We start from the raw sequence: 19,474 nt of genomic DNA on the forward strand, positions 1-19,474 counted from the left end.
TCTGTGCCCTGTAATAAGGCACATATTTTATGCAAATTACTTGTTGACCTTTATTGTAATTCCACAACAATTAGCTGTCAAACGGAAGAAATATGTTCTTACACTCATCATCTATTAAAGATCTTGAATTTCTTCCACTTGTGTGAGATATTCGTCTTTTCACTCATTCCACTGTGCTCTACTCTTCATCAGACCGAATTTTTTACATTGTGGAAGAAATCCCCAAACTTCAATAGAGACTTGTGTAAGAACCTATTAATCTTTTTACCAGCATCACTAATATTGGTGATAGCGGCAGGTCTAGTAGCCGCTCCAATCTGTCTGTCCAGTATATTAATGGGTGTTCACTTTGGGTAATCTGTGACTTAAAAGTATTTAATCTAGCCATTTTTTCAGAGTATGTGCTATCATAAGGACATAACACATGGAAATTTTGATAAATCAACAATATAGCGTACTTGATATTTATTAGCTTACATCATTTACAAGATATGTTTGGTTTGGAGATCCTCCTTTTTATCATCGTTAAAACTATTATCTAAAGTCTTCTGATTAGTTTCTACACATTTGTGTGTCAATTTATTAAACCCATTATCAATAGTTTCATTGTCTACTTCATCAGCACTTTGTGTTGAACTTGTCTCAGAACTTGTGCTTTCATCATCAATATCTGTGCATGTCCCTGAACTATCTGTACTGTCATCATCACTGTCATGTGACAATTTAACCTTTGACACATCCTTTGCTAAGTTATCCACTGAATCGTCTGCTAGGGCAACTTCTGCTGTTCTTTCAATAGAATCTAAATCAAATCCAATTTCTGACTTTTTCATGTTACACTGCAAAATATCCACAATAATGTCAACATAATGCTTCTATGTTTGGACTTTTAACTATTATCATCAATATATATTGGTAAATAAAAAAAATATTTTATACCCCCTGCAAACAAAGTTGGGGAGTATTAAGGAATCACCCTGTCTGTCCGTCCATATGTCCATATTTCTTGTAAGAGCAACTCCCCCTAAACCCCCAAGGGATTTTGATGTAATTTTATAGGAAGGTTGGATATCATATGTACATGTTCATGAAGGAATACAGTTACTGTCAGAGGTCCCCGAAGGGAGATAACTAAAATTAAGGGTTTTACATGGTAAAATCTTGAAGCCTAACTCCTTTACCGCTCAAGGGATTTTGATGTAATTTTATAGGAAGGTTCGTATCATATGTAGATATGCATGAAGGAATATAATTACTGTTGGATGATGCCAAAAGCAGATAATCCAACAAGCATCTCACATTTAAGTCACTTAAAGTGGGGAATATTCTCAACTTGCTTACAGTATTTCTAGTTTTTTTTTCTATTTTTGCTGCAATCAATTATCTTTTCAATACCAAAAGGTGATTTTATCAGTTATTTACTTACTACCTTGAATACAATTTTAGTACCTGTATAATCAACCTACCATATTATGTTCTATTTGTATGGCACTGATTACGTCGTAATTTGTTACTGTAGCTAATTTTAAGTAAACAAGACAAAGATAGGACAAATACTGCATGAATACAACATGGTGTATACCTGTTTGATGGCTTCTGATAAAGACTGTATTTTCTTTTCTCTGGAAAATGAAAATGAATACTAACTGGTCAGACAAATCTTTGGTTATAAATGAGATATATATACTTCAGTATTTTTTATCCAAAAGGTAATCCTAACTTCATATCAAATAAAGTAGAAAGATCCATTCATTTGTTTTTTTTATTTATATAAAAGAGAAAATAACATTTATTGAAAAAAAATATTCCAAGGTGACACTGATATGTTGTGAGAGCAATAAATTTGAAGTTAAAGGTAAACATACGGTATTTGGGGAAACCTTACCTTAGTTTTTTTTTCGCATTTTTCTAACATGGAACTTTAGCTAACTTCGACTATTTATACAACAGTACTGAAGCCATTAGATTGTTTCAGTTGGACCATATTTCTAATGTTTGTTAACTAATTGCACAAGCTTCCAAAATTTTAAACACAATAAGAAAAATATAAGTTTAATTTGCCAAATAGGAAATCACTATTTTGAGGCTCACACATAAATAACCAAGTTATGTACCTATTATGAGAACTTACTCTACAGTTTGGATCCAAACACAGTAGTCCGTTATGTAAAGATCGTTCAACAAATAGTGAGGATAACTGCCTTGAAAACATCTGTGAATATCCAATAAACACTTAAGAATCCTTTGTCGACCTGTTTATATTAAAAGTAAATACATGAAGTTTACAAGTTTATTCAAATTCTAAGCCTAATATAAGACTTTGAGACACAATAATAAACCATCTCCAGTTAGGTAGTCTGTTTCTCTACTTCTTGTAACAATAAATCAAACGTTAAGTCTTATGCATTGTCATGCTAGGCCCTCTTGTACATGAATTTAATATCGTTTTTAAGGCATGCTCCATGTATGTAAAGCTACATGCCAAATTTGAAAACAATCCAGTCATTGGGAGCCAAGATAATTGCAACAAAATTCAGATGGACGGGTTTAATATTTTTGAGTTTCAAAATTGGACAATAAATCCCTTTTTATATTTACACTGAGCATGACATCATACTTGTAATTTTGTGAGAGTCATCTCTGAGAATATGTCCATCAATTGTAGAAATCATTTGTAACAGGTAAAATAGACAGTCTTCTATAATTCTTCAGCATGTGTTATTTTTTATTTTAAAATACATAATTTTCTATATCAATATCACACATGTACACATAATACAAAAAATCACATTGTGTCTTATCACTATCCAGGATAAATTATTATTCAAATATTTTAACCCAATGTTGAAAATCTTCAACCAATAGAACACAAAAAAGAGTAACTGGTTACTAAGAAGGGCCATTGCTGAAACAAAGTTTTGTTTTTTTTTGGAAGTTGAAAAATTGATAAGAAATATTTAAGCAATTCAACTATATATCTACAACCTACCACTATTGAATATACAGGCTGTGTCCTGTTGTACTGTCTTCAATAATTGCCAATTTCTGTAGAGAGGGTATGACAAACACCTCCTATAGCAAGCTGTCAGTGTTTCCTCTACTGATGAAAAAGTCTGAAATCATTTAGAACAATACAATCAGTTGATGTGATTTAATAAAATATCAGGTTTAAATCCTGCATGATCTGATAAAAATTACATATTACATACAAAATAAAGACAATTTAATGAAGTCAAGATAGATGTATATCAAATAAAGTCTAAATAGGGTGAGATTTTTTACTACTGAAGCAGTACCCTGATATAGATAGACAATACCAGACAGTGAAAGTTCCCATAACAATAAAAACAATACATTTTAATGAAGAATTTAAAGTAGCAAATATATGTAGAAGTTCTATCTGAGATTTATGTAATTGACATCTATCTAAGGTGAAACAATGTGCTCTTACTCAATGTCCTTTAAAGGCTTTGAATTTCAATTGCCATACGAGAAGCAAGTGCTGAAACGGATATGGTTTGTGTCTGTGAAAATTATAATTACCTCCCATAAATTCTTTGATCTTGTAAAACAATATAAACAGAATTCTGTGAAATTTTTTGAAAAAAAAAATAATGGCCTTACAGTAGACAAAACACACAACACAATGATTTAGTACACATGTTGTAAAATTTAGGACCATGTATGAACACCACAACCTTAAACATGTATTAATTCTGTCATATGGTGTGTGTTCACCAAATGAAAGAGCTTTCGGTCACAAAATATTGAAAAAGCACAATAAATGTTCTATTAGAATCCAACCCTTGGTAAAACAATGATAAAATGGAGTTTCTGTGATTGATTTCTTAAATGCTACTTAGATGTAATAATAACATACAATATTGTGTATGCATATTTTTTTGTTTACCACAACCACAATAAATCATTAGTTGAAATCTAAAAGCTAGACTTACATCAAGCCAAGATAATGTTGAACTTAGTTTACTTAATGTCCAAGGTGATTCAACCTGCAAAATAACAATCCAAACAATTAAATGCCTTAATCATTTAAATTTATAATTGAGCTCACCATTATTCTACTTATAATTCACATTGTGTATGTAATCATATAATTACACATAGGTCTCACTTACCACTTCCAGGTCAGATGGCCTCCCTCTAAATAGTACCAAAAACACACTGGACCTAGATCTATGCATTGTAAGAGCATAATCTGAGTGTATGTTGATCAAAATTAGTCAACATAAAGCTGAGAAAATGTAGTTTAAAATCATATTTGTAATTTACTACAAAAGTATATGAATTTTGTTTACATATGTGTCATGCTGTCAGTTAGCAGAAAAGGTAAAAATGTGGATTTTCAGTACATGTATTATTCATTCAAATCAATTTTGTGAAAAAATTCAACAATTATTGTGCCATTAGCATAATGATTTTGAAAGCCTTAATTTCCATCCTATGCAATAGTATGCAACATCAAGATGTCATCTGTCCTGGGAATTAACAGTGAAACTTAGAAAATTACTTTTTTAACATGAAAAGTAATGGGAAGTGGTTAGTGAGACCATACCAGTAAGTCCTAATACCATTTTAAAGAAATAATATTTCAGACTTATTGTCTTTTACTTTTTTTCCCATGCATGGAAAAGCAAAGGAGGAAATAACTATTTCCAAGCACTGCATCTTATGTTTCATTGGTACTTACAATTTCACATTTAAGTTTCCAAAGCAAGCATACTTATTTAATTTTCCTATATTTGATACTTTGATCAAAAACATTGTTTTTTTTTCAAATTGATAAAGTAGTAATTTACACCTCTATCAAAAAGTAACTTTAATACACAATAATCCATTAGCTGTGATAGTAAAGAATTCTTTGGCTCACTTGGATAAAGCACTGGCTTACAGTGCCAAGGGTCTGGCATATGATTCCTAACTGGTATAGTTAAGATTTTAGCAGATGATTGTGCACTACTGTTACACAACAAATACTTACACTGTGTTCTCCTTCTGTAGTCCTTACATCATAGCAGTAGGCAAATAAAATGTCAACAAGGCCAACAAATACTTACACTGTGTTCTCCTTCTGTAGTCCTTACATCATAGCAGTAGGCAAATAAAATGTCAACAAGGCCAAGAAAAACTGATACTTTGTTCTCTACAATGTCTAGGGTTGTTAAGATCAATATTTTTTGTTAGGTTGACACAATAAAAATCATTATTGAACAAAGACATTTAATTACCAATCTGTAGGGAATTTACAAGGTATAAAATACCCTATGAGGTATAACACTGATAAAGCTTTCCAGTGTCACCCCCATGAAGTCAAAAGAAAGCTACCACGTACTGATTGTTTTTGTAGATAGATAATTTGATTGGTGTCCACTTTCAGCAGCCCAGAAGCTATAGATTTTTCGATTTTCAAGAACTTTCACTTGAATCGTCCTGCTCCATGATACTTTTTTAAAGTTGGTTTTGTTTAACATGTATAATAGTATGTACAAGTTGTAAAATAACATTCGAAACAAGCTGAAACAACCTCTGAATCCAATATCAAATGGGGAAATCATTGATGTGACAGCAAAGATGGTGTGCTTAAGATTGTAATTTTGTGCTCTCATGCTAAAAACATCAGAGTTTGCACTTTTCCAAAATTTGCCTTCCACATTTTCAAGTCAAAATAAAAAATAACAATAGTCGTCAAGCTTAAACATACACATAAAATAAATCACAAAATATGTACTATTTTGTATTCAATCAAATATATGCTTATATTCGTGATTAATTCTTGCACCTTAGAAGTGTTTCCTGCAGTATTTATAACAAAATTTCCATTATGCTTGATAGTTTTGAAGAAACAAATGAAAAGAGATCACAAACACCATTGGTAAGTGAAACAAGAAATGATCGACTAGCTTTCCATTTTTAAACAAGTTTTGCATACCAAGGATACACTGTTTCTTTGGTAAATTTCTCATTAATTCTTTGTCTTCATCATCCAAACCTTCTGTAAATATACACTGCTTTAATGTTTATACTAAAAGAGATTCTAAGAAATATAAAAAATCATATTTCATCATATTTTTCATAATGCGATAACAACTATTAATACAAATAAATGATATCATAAGTTCAAAGTGAAGATTGCAATATTATAAAACTTATATTTGAAGTGTAAGGTCGTAATTATTTCAAAATCTGAGTGTGCAAAAAGCTTACTCTAGTTTTCATGGAAAATTTATTCATTCCTGCTAAAAATATTGAAAAAAATGCATTTAAAGATACAATTTTTATGATCTTGAAGAGTCATGTGACTTGCATTTTTAAAGGTGTTTTGTCTGATAACCACTCTACAAATAAATGCAGTAACCGGTCATGCCCTTTTATTGAGACCATTGTTTATTTGAGCTCTTGTTCAGTGCTTACATAAGAATACAACTTCCAATAAAATTGAAGTTTCCAAGGTCAAGGAATATGATGATGAAATACCTACATAAATTATTAAAAAAAAATATTTACTGTGAAAGTATTTTTGTTCATGGAGTACCAATTTTCATGGTTTTCGAGGGTAGGTAAAAACCACGAAATTTGGTTCCAAACGAATAGTAGATTCCCATTGATGTGTATACTGAAAACTTCCTGACCACGAACTCAAGAATCCACAAAATTGTATTTATTCCTTGATCCACGAAAATTGGTAACCACGAATTAAAGTACTTTCACAGTATATGTGTGCATTCTTCAAATCAGTATATAAATAGGCTCAGACAAATATGTTTAATTAAAGACAAATTGGATTGAACTTCTATCATTACAAACCATAAAGACAGGAAGACTTTTTAAAATTGAAGAAAGGTATTTGTTACTTATTTTGGTCGAAAGCAATGATTAAAAAGACCTATTACTGTGCTGTAAATCTGCCACTTAGAACTCCTTTGTCAAAACACTTTGCTATACTGGGCAAGCAATATGCATAATTTTAGTTTTATATGTAATACAAATACAGCTGACAGGATGCTATTTCAAGTTCAAAAGAAAAAGAATTTTACTCAACTAATAGCTGGCTATTCCATCAAAACTTTTAAGTTAAACACACAAATTTAGCATAGTCTGGAAATTCAAAAGTTTAACTCTCTTCATTTGTAGGAATACAATAATCAACAGTCAACGGGGAAAAAGTCACAGGAAAAGAGTCACAATTTCAGTAGGAAAAAAGTCACAGGAAAAATGTCACAGAAAAAAATGGTCACAATATTTGCTAGAGAAAAATATCATATTCATGTGTTACAATGTTTAAAATCATACATCCTAGTAGGTATGGTTTCATGTACATGTTAATTGTAACCATGTTGTCACATAAAAGTTTCCATTGCAGTATGTAATAATAATTCATTATATATAAAACAAACAAAACAGGCCCTGGTTAGTGTCACCTTTGTTCTCGTAGATGTAGCCTCCCCTTTTTTAATTACATATAATAAGTAAATTTAGAAACTATAAGTAAATGACTTACTTGCCCTTTACAGTTGATATGTTCCTTAAAAACTCCATAAATGTATTAAAGGAGAAAACTATGTTATTATGCAAGTCATGAATATAGAAACTAATCAGCTAAATGTTTGTGAAAATTAAATTGAAAAAGAAATGATTTTCTTTTCTTAACTAATAACTAGTGATAATTAAGGAATTTAAATTTTCTGCGCATATGGGTGGGACATGATCGGTTGAGCTGTGATGTCAAGAAGTTGGTTTGTAAAGTGAAAGTAAATAAGTAACAATGATTATGATGTCTGAAGAAAGCTTAAATTAGGGACTTTTCCCCAACAATTTCAATCCTAAATACACAAAAGAAGAGATTGGTCACAACATGTAAGTAAATGTCAGAAAACATTGATGATTATTTGCAGCTAGAAGACCAGTCAGTATTTCTGGGGAAATCTAATGGCTACCTCCGAAGAGTGATTGTGTTGCCTGCCAAAAAAACAAAAAAAAATATCATTTGTGCAATTATAAACTTGACAAGACAGCATGTTTTGGTGATAAGGAAAGCAGGATCGTAAAAATATTTACAGAATATTCTTTGGTAACATATTAACATGCAGTACTTGTATCAGTACTGAACCAACTTAGTGATGTCACATGCTAATCGAAAGCTATTGCTATTGTATGTTATCTTTTTCCTGTGACTTTTGTCCTGAGACTTTTTATCCATGACTTTTTTCCTACTTTCTAATCAAGGAAGAATCTATTTATAGTTTATAAGTACCTGACATATCAGGGCTGTAGGAGATCAAATCTTGAATGACACTGTCATCATAAAGGTCAGCGCTACAATTCAAAGTCAATGAGATGAGAACTTTATAATGATACAGAATAAAAAGCTTCACAGAGCACAGCATGATACAACTGCAGTGGTAAAACCCTGAACAGTTTAGGCAAGTGTGGACATAATTTTAGTTTTTTACACACTTAAGCATAAGGACTTACAATTTATTATGGACACAACAAATGGTTTGTACACTATATTGCACAAATTTTATATTCAATTAAAAATTTCAAAATCAAACCAAAATTACAAAGTCGACTTTTTTCAGGTGTGGCCCCTTTGACCCCATATAACTTGAAAAGATATCTGAAATCTAATTGAAAAAATGCAATATAAAAAATTTCCATATTTGACCAAAAAAAAAAAAAAAGGTACTCCGTCCCTCTATAAATTGAAATAGGTCCAAAAGACATAAAATCTGCTGATACATTTGTTTACCAGAATTAAATAAGGCACACAATAAACAAGAATAATTTAAGTAAACATTTTACAATGGTTTTAATAAAACACCTATTTTCCTATTTTTACACTTTTTGGCCCCTTTCTAAAACGGAAAGTCTGGCTGGCCCTTATTTCAGGCACTGCATTGTTACATCTTATGGATTGGTGTATTATAATCTTCATTGACAACAATATCTATAATTTTGTGAAATATTTCCTGGGTAACACTATATTGTTTATGTTGTTAATTACTTTTAGTGTTTAGTTAATTATAATGTTAAAGAAGTTTTTTTCTGAATTGCATTTTGTACATGTTTAATTTCATCTCACGCATGCTAATCCTCACTTACATGTAATGATCTTCATCAAACTTGTCGTTTTCCACTGTCAATTTTTTCTCTCGTCTCTCTGCAGTACAACAATGATCAGGATCCTTCAGATCTACAATTTCTATAACTTCATCCTAAATTGGAAACAATACATAAATACAATTAGTTTTTGGGGGAGTCCATGCAAAAACCAGACTGTGGGTGGCACATGACAAATTTTATTTTAAAAAAAATGTCATCCATTTTATATCACAAATGCATCCTTTCCCACAGTTAAATGTTGATATTTGATTAAAGAGAAATAATATACATAAAAAAAAACATTGAAATCCATTGAAGAAAGGGAAATAACTCTTTAATTTGAGTAAAATTTGGTTGCTTTGTTAGGAACTTTGAAATTCGTTTTTTCTGAGTCATACAATCTTGATTTAAAACAAACTTTATATACAGTTTATAGATGTGCATCATAAGTCCAACTAAATCTGGTTGATATGGAGGTAATCTGAAAGGGTTTGCTTGAATTCTTTATTTGAATTATTAGCTTCCTGATGAAAAAAACGTATCTATTTTGACTGATTTTTATCATTATCAACTCACATTAGGTATTAGAGGACCACATTATCTTTTCCTTACTCTAACAGATAAGTGTGTAATATTAACCTTTATTGAATAACATTCGAATATTAGCCTAAATATGATCAAAACTGCCAATACAATACAAAATACAAAGTGCACCAATACGTGATTTAGCCATCCAAAATGGCTTTTACCTGTCAAATACATCATATTGGCCTGGATTAATTAATCAATAAAGGTGTAATTGAGTAAGGTTTTCCAAATTGACCAAGTCATTGGTTCTCTGCTAGCAATATTAGACTTCGGCTATGCCTCTGTCCAATATGGCTAGCCTCGGATCAATATCTACGCCAATATGAAAAACCTTACACAATAATACTATAAAATCATACACAAATATTTTTTTTTTTTTTCCTAAAAAAATATTTGAGGTAATAATTATCTGTCATATAAAGGGTTAATGTCTAAAAAACATAATTACTGCAAAAGAATTGTAAAAGAATCCTACACAAAGATAAATCGTCATATACTATTCTGAAATAACTAGAAACCTGTAATCTTGTAAAAATTCCTGACATCTGATTGGCAAATCCATACTTTTGGCCATCCAATAGTATCTTTTCTTCTGTAAAAGGGACCTGTTCAACATGCCAATCAAATTCTTCCTCTTCTTCCTCTGAATCATTTTCTGGTTGATCTTCATTGGTTGTTTCACCTTTAAACACAAGACTATGTTTTTCTTCATCTAATCTTAAATATAGTCTTATACACGTAAATAGTCATAAAAGATAAATTTCAAGGATATTATGATGTGGTATAAAATAAAGTAATTTTATTTGACAATTTGATTGTGTAATGTCTTTTATAAATGTCCTATTTGCTTACTACTACTTGCTAAGATAGGTAGGTAGGGACATCATTTTATTTTTCAAAACATTTTACATTAACTGGGGAACAATCTAGACTTGAAGAGTGCTTGAGTCAAATGGTAATAAAATGTTCAGGGTAGGTACAAAAAACTAGGATAGGTAGGGTAGCAGGAAACAAGACATAGTTTTTTGGCCTAATTCAGACATCAATTGCTGTAATTAAGTCATTTTTTTCAAAGGCCAAACATTAATACATGTGCATGTACATGTACATTGTTTATTTCAAACTGAAGGGAGGTAAGCAAGACAATATATGCATTTCTTTTTTTTATCAAAATGGAAGCAAACCAGAAAACAGAAAATGAATACAATGATATCTGATATAGTTCTGGCAATGAAGTTTTATTATTTACACTGTTTCTGATGGTGAGGATTGACATACATGTTAACCTTTGGAGCAGTTCATGTGGGAAATTCTCCCCATTAACAGTGTCCATGAAATTTCTATGTAAAATTTTTAATTATTTACCAGTAATATTTTTCACAGAAAATAGTGCTTTTAACCAAAAATCTCCAACAAATCTTTATTTTTTTACGTGGGAGATTCTAATTTTTATATATATTTTTTTTGGAGTCTCTCAACTAATGTGGGAGGGTTTACGGACATGGAATTGAAGAAACAAAACATCATTTATTTTAAGCATCATTTAAAATAAAACAGTTATATTGTGAGTAACAATAATTGTTTATACAACATGCATTTTTTTGAAACTGTAAAAATATTTCTGAAGACATTGTATTGATGTATTGGTAAGGTAACAGGTGGCATACAATCGAAACAAACTTGACAGACTATGGATACTGGAAATTTCTGACTGTTCAAGACTAAAGACTCCCTTTGACTGTTATATTTTTATAATATGGTAGGGTTGTCCTCTCTTTGATGCATTCCCTGACTCCATTTTTTTCTCTATTAAGAGGCTGTCCATGTCAAAAACGTATAAAGTACATTTTGAATCAGCAACTGATGGCTCAGAAAATGTTTTGGAAAGCTACCAAATTTTGCTCAAATTAAGGAGTAATCTCCCTTTTTTCAAAGAATTTCAAAGCTTTTATGTATGGTAATTTATTTCTCTTTTATCGTTTCATTTGATCCAAAACCAACATTCAAATTTGAGAAAGGATTCATCTGTGATATGAAATGGGTGAACAATTTTTGAAAACAAAATTTGTAATTTGCCACCCACTGCCTGGTTATTGCATGGACACTCTCTTAATAGGTACAAGTTTATAGTGTGTACTTACTTAACACTTCAATTAAAGGGGCATCTACTTTGTCCTTTCCTTTTGGGGTGAGTAGTTTGGTTATCATATCTAAACCTTCAAAGACCTCTCCATTGGTTTCTTTTGGTACTTTAACAGTATAAGTTCCTGGAAATTTTTAATAACAATAAGTTACTTCATTAGGCAGCCAGAAATAACACATTCTCTCTTTTACTTTCTTTTACACAAATGTGTCTATTTTGTTTTCTTCTTTTTTTAAATCAGTGTTATTTCATATGTTGCAAAAAAATACAATTTGCAAACAAGGCTTTGTTTTTGCATGAAAATAAGGTAGTAGAAACCTTATTTGTTTACCAGGTGCTTGTTTTTCAATAAAATTTTGGGTTGTGATCATTGAACCAAAAGGTAAAATACATGGACAATGAAAAAATTAACTCAGCATTTAGTAAGTCTTTAAATAGCAGTATTTTTAAAAATCAGGCAGGATGTCATTCATGCATGTCAAAAACCCACCAAATTCACTTTTATTTATATTTCAGTAACATGTACAGACCACCTGTCTTAGTTTGTCATTTAGACTTTGCACTTCTGAGATTAAAAAAGTATCATTGGCACTTTGCAAGAGTAACCATTCTTGATTCAGTTTGAATGGGTTGAAGAGAGAGATGAATATACAGGTTTCTCCAAAACCCAAATTCTAATACATGAGGGACTATCATTACATTGAAGTATAGCATATGTAAACTGAAAAAAAATATTCTTTGTTTGGTAGAATTTTCCTCACCATGAATCGCTTAAGTATGGGCAGTATCTGAAGTTTTAAGGGACTAATATATTTAAATAGTCATTTCATTCAGAATTTCTATTAATGAAAATAATCTTAGTTGATAGATACATCAAACTATTTCTCATGTTAAAAGTTACAAAGACTTCTTAACATTTTTTTTTTGTTCAGCTCAAAATCCAAAAAAAATAATACACGTTAGATTCAACCCCAACTTTCATTTATGGTATAAATCTATAGAGATCCATTCAAATATACTTAAGCAATGCCTCAAAACCAAGTGTCTACACACAACAAATGTGAGCAATCGCCTGATAATGAAAAAATTAAGGGAAAAGCAATCTGTATCATTGGAAAAACATTATCACCAAGAAGTACTGAAAACTTATATGACCACTCATGCTGATAATACTATCAGATTTAGTTTGTGCATCTAACATGAAGAGTGCACTACCGGTACTTAATTGTTTTGACATTTATATCATGGTCCTTTAACTCATGTAGATATTCAGTATTTTCCATTAATAATGGTATATTCCATGTACCTTGATCTGCATCATATTTAGCTTCTTCCCTACCATCTTCAATAATATTACCGGGAAGTGTCAACCTACAAAATGATGCACAAGAAAAAAAGTTTTACAACTCAGCATCAAAAGAGTTAACCATTCACAAATGACATAAATATCCATCTGAGAATATGGAGCATAAATAGCAATAAGACGCTCTGCAGTAATTGTAAAACATTAACTTCAACAAAATATACAAGACCAAAGTTCAGAACCTGTCTGTCTCTAATGTCAAAACAAATAGGGTGGCATTTGTATTTCATAAATTAACCTGATTATGTTTTATTTTGTGTTAATATCTCTTTTAAAATTAAGTAAGTGTTGATGAATTGTAAAATAAATTAAAAAAACAACATCAAAGCATTGATGTATAAATACAGTGAAATACAATTTTTGGTAACCAGTTAAGAACATTTTGAGCAACTCAAAAAATCATCTGATATTTTGTCTATGTAATATGTTCACAATATTGATAATAAATGGTTTTTTTTTACATTTCATGTACATCTTACAAACCTTAAAAAATATGGCTTGGAATGAAACCTGAATTCATTTTCTTCAATAAATATTTCTGTATCTGAGACCTAAAATGTAAATCCTAGTAAAATAAATCAACATACATTTTTGTACATAGTTAAGCCATCCAGTAGCATCTGAATGAACAAGTACATGTATTTTGTACATAGTTAGTCCATCCACTAGCATCTGTATGAACAAGTACATGTATTTTGCTATTAGGATGCCAAATAAAGGTCAAACAATTAAATAGTTGATGTACAAGTATGAACTTCTCATAAACCAACATTTGTGAACAAATTATCCAACTTGAAAATGTATTTAATTACTGTTCAGAATAAGTACTGGTACAGTATATTAAAAACTTTGCCACAAATAAATTTATCCCAAAAAATTGAAGTTGTTAAAAAATATAACACGTTTTATAATATATGAATCCAACATACCCTTGCATATGGTGCTTTTATAATTATATTTATAAAGATCTCATCCTGTTGAATCTCAAATGCAGGAGTTAACATGTCTTTAACTCTTTAACTATACTTAAATCTCTTACTTTATCTGAAAAGAATTAAAAAAATGACAAGATATATAAGCTCCCAGGAGCCCAAATCAGTCACTTGGTTCATCTTTAGTCTTTCAAGGGCAATAACTCTAACAATGAGTCATCCTACAATTTTGACTCAGTGAGACTTTTGGAGGATTTATTGTGATTATCATTTCATCATTTGAAAGATTTTTTCTATCTATTATGGTTTTCATGATACTGTCTGATGAAAAACTGCAAAATGTCATTTATCACCTTTCAGGGGCAATTACTGTAATAAACAGCTGTCTTACGACTTCAAGCCAATGAAAACTATTCAAGACCTATTCAAGCCAAGGAAGGTAGGTCACTTTATTTCAGAGTGGGAAACCCACTGAAAATATCTGCCAGACCACAGGGCTGCCTATATCAAAAAGTTACCTGTCCTGATTAAAATTAACCAGATCTGAAAATTTATGCAATAAAATGCCAATCAATTTCCCTTCTCAGATTCTAATGGATTTTGATGTTTAAAATGTTTGCATGACTGAAAAGTATAACTTAAACATGTTCTGTAATATGTATGACTTATGATTTTTCACTTGGTGAAAACACACTGCATATAGCTGGTGACTATTATGAGCGTTTCATTTTCAATGGGTAGATTTTTGGTCTACAATATAATTCAGCATGCTGTTTGTACCTGTTATCTGAAACCACTTTAAGTAAATAAATAAAAATTTTGATTTTATTTATTGTTACTTAAATTTTAAACATATTCTGATTCTGCAGCTTTATCAGTGCTGGCTGCAGCAGTTTCAAAATCAGCCCTATTTGTGAGCATGGTTGACTATATAATTTTCCATGCTGGTCGTCGCAAATGAACCATTCAAACTCTGTTTTCCAACTTGGAACAATTGACAATTGATTGTTTTCGCTAAGATTAATCAAACAATTTATTCTTTTCCTTGGAATCAAGAGCAGGTTGCTTTTTAGGGGAGGGAAGCCTAAAATATTGTCATAAAGACATAACTTTTGCAAATTTAACAAAAACAAATTCTTTCTCTCCCTTTTTGTCAATATTTTTATCTTTCATTTTACATACGCAAGAGCTTACCATGCTCCCTGCAGAAATAGAGTCAAAACATGTGGTAATGTAACGTTACTTGATCGGTTTGATTCTTATGAATGAGGTAATACCAAAAACTCATTGAAAAACCAGAAAAGGGTAATCCCAATCACCTGTAAAAATAGCCCGACCATCAAGCTCTTGAAATTTAATTTTTGACCGCCCAATCATTAAACAGGCCATCTCAGTGGAAGGGTTAGCAGGCAGGCTATAATTTCTAACTCTGTTTATTTATCTACATGTATATCTGTAGGAGTATGTCAGATTTCCTGCTGAGCTACTGATTTTTAGATATTCCTTGAAATAAGTGGCTTTCTCCTTTGTTTTCTGTCAATGGGCATGTTGGCTATATTTTAAAAAGATTAAAAATCAAAACACGTGCTTTGGGCAGCATACCACAACTCAGTAACTGGCCCATACATTATAAGGAACACTCTCGCCAAGTTTAAATAAAATATGTCAAGTTAAAGCGTGTTTTATCTGTAATTAATGTCATATTTTAAATTTAATTCATTCACTTGTATAAAATGGTGTTGGTTTTCATACTTGAATTACTTAACTACCTCACTTACGGTGTTTTACTCAGTTTTGATTTTGGAAAGGCCTCGCATGTGTAATGAGTAAATTACAGAACGGGAATTGTAACGACAAAAAAACGATGTCGTTCCGAATCAGGGTCCGTTCGCCCTAGTACATATTCGCCCCATTATAGAACGTTCCACAACGCTTTTACTTTTAAGATTTTTTGTTGGTGTAGGTAAGTATTTATTTTTAAAAATACTTTTGTTCGTTTGCGAAATCATAAAAAGTTCAAAACAACACGAGACTGCGATTTTGCCATGTGTTGTTTTATGTAATTCATTTTTATCACTGTATTCTAATGTTCTACTCATTCAACGTAAGAGATTGGAATTCCTTTCCTCCATACTCCAAGGCACCAGGATGACACCTAGTCAGGAAATAGTTTGCCAGACAACCTCTAGCGGCTGAAGTAAGTATTTTTCGGGATTCGGAACTATATGCCCATCCACAGGGGCTTAATTTTCTCCCACTATCAAATATGCAGCCCGACTAGTATAAATACTCATTTATTTTGGAAAAAAAATACCATCCTATGAACAGTCCCGTTCTAAGTAAATACTATCGCAGGAAAAGAGAGGAGTACTGGATACGTAGACTAGCTACTGCAATACATTACAGATGCAATTACAACATCAAAAGTATAGGAAACCTTTCAAGCCAATATAACAATAGCATAAATGTGATGAATTGGAATTATAGCTTTAAAGTTCTTATGGATGCCGTGGAGGACTACGCAAGAAAATGGATAAAATGAGAACAAGAAGGCATTGATTCTCTGTCAGAGTTGTTAAAGGCCGCGTGAGGTCTTTAATTTTGAAACGAATGAAAGTTTTTAGTAGGTCAATGAGTGCTAATGCTACATCAGTTTTTCAAAGACCCCGATGTAGCAAAAACATTGTCTACTATACATGACAAATATGTTGTCGTACCAGCAGACAAAGCCCAAAACAACATTGTTTTTGTTTGCAAAACGTTTTATACATTCAATATTTATTATCAGAGATACACGTAGAAAATAATAGCAGTGATAAGACCTATACTGCTATCACACTCTCCAAAGAAGAAATTGTGGAAAATCATAAATCTGTGCTATCCTATTCTGGTCTCTCTACCAAGGACGATGACTGTGATTTGCCGTCTATGTACAGGCTTCCTAAACTCCACAAGAATCCTTACTAACAACGTTACATAGCTGAATCTGCAAAATGTACCACCAAACCTCTTTCAAAACTTTTAACTTCTATACTCACAGCTGTCAAAGAGGGTTTGCAGTCCTACCACAACACTTGTTACTCCCGTGGTGGTATTAATTCGATGTGGATCCTGAAAAATTCGAAAGATATTTTTGAGACAATCAGTTCAAGACTATTATCAGAATATAATAGCATTAAAACCTATGATTTCTTCTATTTTTTTAATCGACAACATATTTGTCCAGTGTGGTGGACGCGTTTTTCAACAAACGGTCGGCATTCCGATGGGAACAAATTGTGCTCCTCTACTTGCTGACCTATTCCTTCACTCTTATGAGGCTGACTTTATAGTTGATCTGATCCGAAAGAAAACCTATCGTTAGCTAGATCTTTTAATCTAAGTTTCCGCTATATAGATGACGTATTATCTTTAAACAATCCTAATTTTGGGTATTTGATACATCACATCTACTCCAAAGAGATAAAGGATACTACAGACAGCCTCATATCTTGACATACACTTAGAAATCGATGGCAAAGGAAAACTATTGACCAAACTTTACGATACGACAAACGTGAAGACTTTTCATTCAAAATTGTCAACTTTCCTTTCATCTGTGGCAACACCCCTTCAGCACCTGCGTATGGAGTGTTCTTATCACAACACATACATTATGCCAGAGCTTGCCGAGACTACGCAGACTTTTTGTATCGCGCTAGAATTCTAACAAATATTCCTCTGGAGCAGGGTTATGTTGCTACAAGATTGAAGTCATCACTACTAAAGTTTTATGGTCGTCATCATGAACTCGTGGATCGTTACGGTGTATCTATCTGCGCCATGAAAACTGATTTGTTCAACGTGCCATAGTTTTCCTTGCCTCTTTCGTCTACTCCGGACTTGACTTTTTATGAACAACTCGGCGGGTGTTTCTAGAAAAGCAGAGGACGCTTACCCTACCGGTGCACCTGGTCCATCCTCCCAGTTTTTAGTGGAGTCCATGTTGCTCATTTGCTTTTGTTACTTTGTATGCATGTTTTTAGTTACTTTATGTTCTTTGTTGTGTATGTCTGTTTTTCATGTCTGGTCTTTCTCCGTGGATTACATTCTTTTGATTACCGCTATAACCTTGGTTCCCTTGATTACTGTTTAAGACAGGGAGTGTATAGTAGATTGTAATATAAAGTCCCTGTTTATGAGGGGCAGACAGGGTGTACCTTTCTCCTTTCTCTCGCCCAATACCCCTGTCTACCCTGCCCGCCGTCCTATTTTAGATATACAACTTCTTTCAATGCCCTTGCCTTTTGGTCGACGTTACTAACGAGAAAATGTCACTTACTGTCTTGTAATCTCTGTCAACCGAACCAAATAATCACTGAACATGAAGTTTCCCTAAGAAAATCATTTAGTCGTTTAAATTTCCAAACATACCCTTTGGTAACAATTGTTAATCAATCTGATTCTTCAACATAAAATAAGACTTCATTTCATTTGAAAGTGAATTTCTGCGTAATTCAAGTCGCACGAATAAAGCTTCAGCGGTTTCGTTCCCTGGTTAAAAGGTCCTAAAATGGGAACGAAGTCATACGAAACCCGTTTAGATTTTTGTTTAAGATGATGGTCCTCCATTTTTCTGCACATGACACACTACTAGGGTAATACTAATACAATAACAATAATAAAAAAATCATAACTGATTTCAAATTTGTGGCATTTTTGTTCTGTTAGATTTTTTCCAGATTTGCTTTGCTATTGGATTTGAATAAAATACAATTCAAATTTTAAATTTCGGACTGAATCATGCGGACGTTTACTAAGAGGTTGTATGGTTTGATTAAAGTTATGAATTCTATAAATTAGTTCATCGTGTGTAACAACGGATACTGGTGATAAGAACAATTATCACATGCTTCTGATCTCGTTTACTAAATAAGAATGGTTAAAACCCATAAATCATCTAAAACCATTCTTTTGTGATATGGAACGTATTGCTCAACTTCAAAGAGTCCCATACTTTTACCAAATCTATTGTTTGGAAATGAAAAAAAAACGTACTCTTCTTAATTATTTTTTTATCTAATTTTTTTTTTTTGTACTTTGCAGCCCATTATTCCTAAATGGTTCAGGTCATAACCCCAAAAATAAATTTTGGTTTGACCTTTGTATAGAATGTTGTGGTAAGTGGCACAGCTTATACTTCAGTTATACAGTTGCTAGTATATGTATTTTATGAATTCAATATTTTTCCACCTTATTCAATAAAATGCTTTGCAGGGCACAGCATGATACGAGCGCACCAGTCAACCCCTGAACAGTTGGGTCAAAAATGATTAGTCAGACTTAGTG

At 31.9% G+C, this 19,474-nt stretch overlaps 1 protein-coding gene across 2 annotated transcripts; it reads right to left on the reverse strand.

The window, feature by feature from the left end:
• Positions 1 to 450: 450 nt before the first annotated feature.
• On the reverse strand, positions 451 to 16,010 carry LOC148627542 (protein SHQ1 homolog). Of its 2 annotated transcripts, none has more exons than XM_088574479.1 (15): positions 15,925 to 16,010; positions 14,144 to 14,258; positions 13,698 to 13,765; positions 13,158 to 13,222; positions 11,850 to 11,975; positions 10,227 to 10,390; positions 9,121 to 9,233; positions 8,270 to 8,331; positions 5,957 to 6,010; positions 5,076 to 5,170; positions 3,957 to 4,010; positions 2,990 to 3,113; positions 2,132 to 2,252; positions 1,583 to 1,622; positions 451 to 839 (listed from the first exon to the last, which is right to left on the reverse strand). In XM_088574479.1, the coding sequence occupies exons 2-15, from the start codon at positions 14,216 to 14,218 to the stop codon at positions 483 to 485; spliced, it is 1,518 nt and encodes a 505-aa protein (XP_088430605.1). In that variant the 5' UTR covers positions 14,219 to 14,258; positions 15,925 to 16,010; the 3' UTR covers positions 451 to 482. The 2 variants fall into 2 exon arrangements, with proteins under 2 accessions (XP_088430605.1, XP_088430613.1); XM_088574487.1 differs by having other exon boundaries at positions 15,916 to 15,985.
• Between the last annotated feature and the right edge of the window lie 3,464 nt (positions 16,011 to 19,474).

Source organism: Perna viridis, chromosome 1, assembly GCF_037379345.1.
Source record: "Perna viridis isolate PV_CMFRI_1.1 ecotype Kerala chromosome 1, ASM3737934v1, whole genome shotgun sequence".
Classification (NCBI taxonomy): domain Eukaryota; kingdom Metazoa; phylum Mollusca; class Bivalvia; order Mytilida; family Mytilidae; genus Perna; species Perna viridis.

Excerpts from the sequence above, each read along its gene's own strand:
- LOC148627542 (XM_088574479.1), bottom strand. The coding sequence starts at position 14,218 with ATGTTAACTCCTGCATTTGAGATTCAACAGGATGAGATCTTTATAAAT. Across the intron at positions 10,391-11,849 it reads CCCTTTAATTGAAGTGTTAA|GTGAAACAACCAATGAAGAT; the intron begins GTAAGTACACAC and ends TTGTGTTTAAAG. Across the intron at positions 4,011-5,075 it reads CTACAGAAGGAGAACACAGT|GTTGAATCACCTTGGACATT; the intron begins GTAAGTATTTGT and ends GTTATTTTGCAG.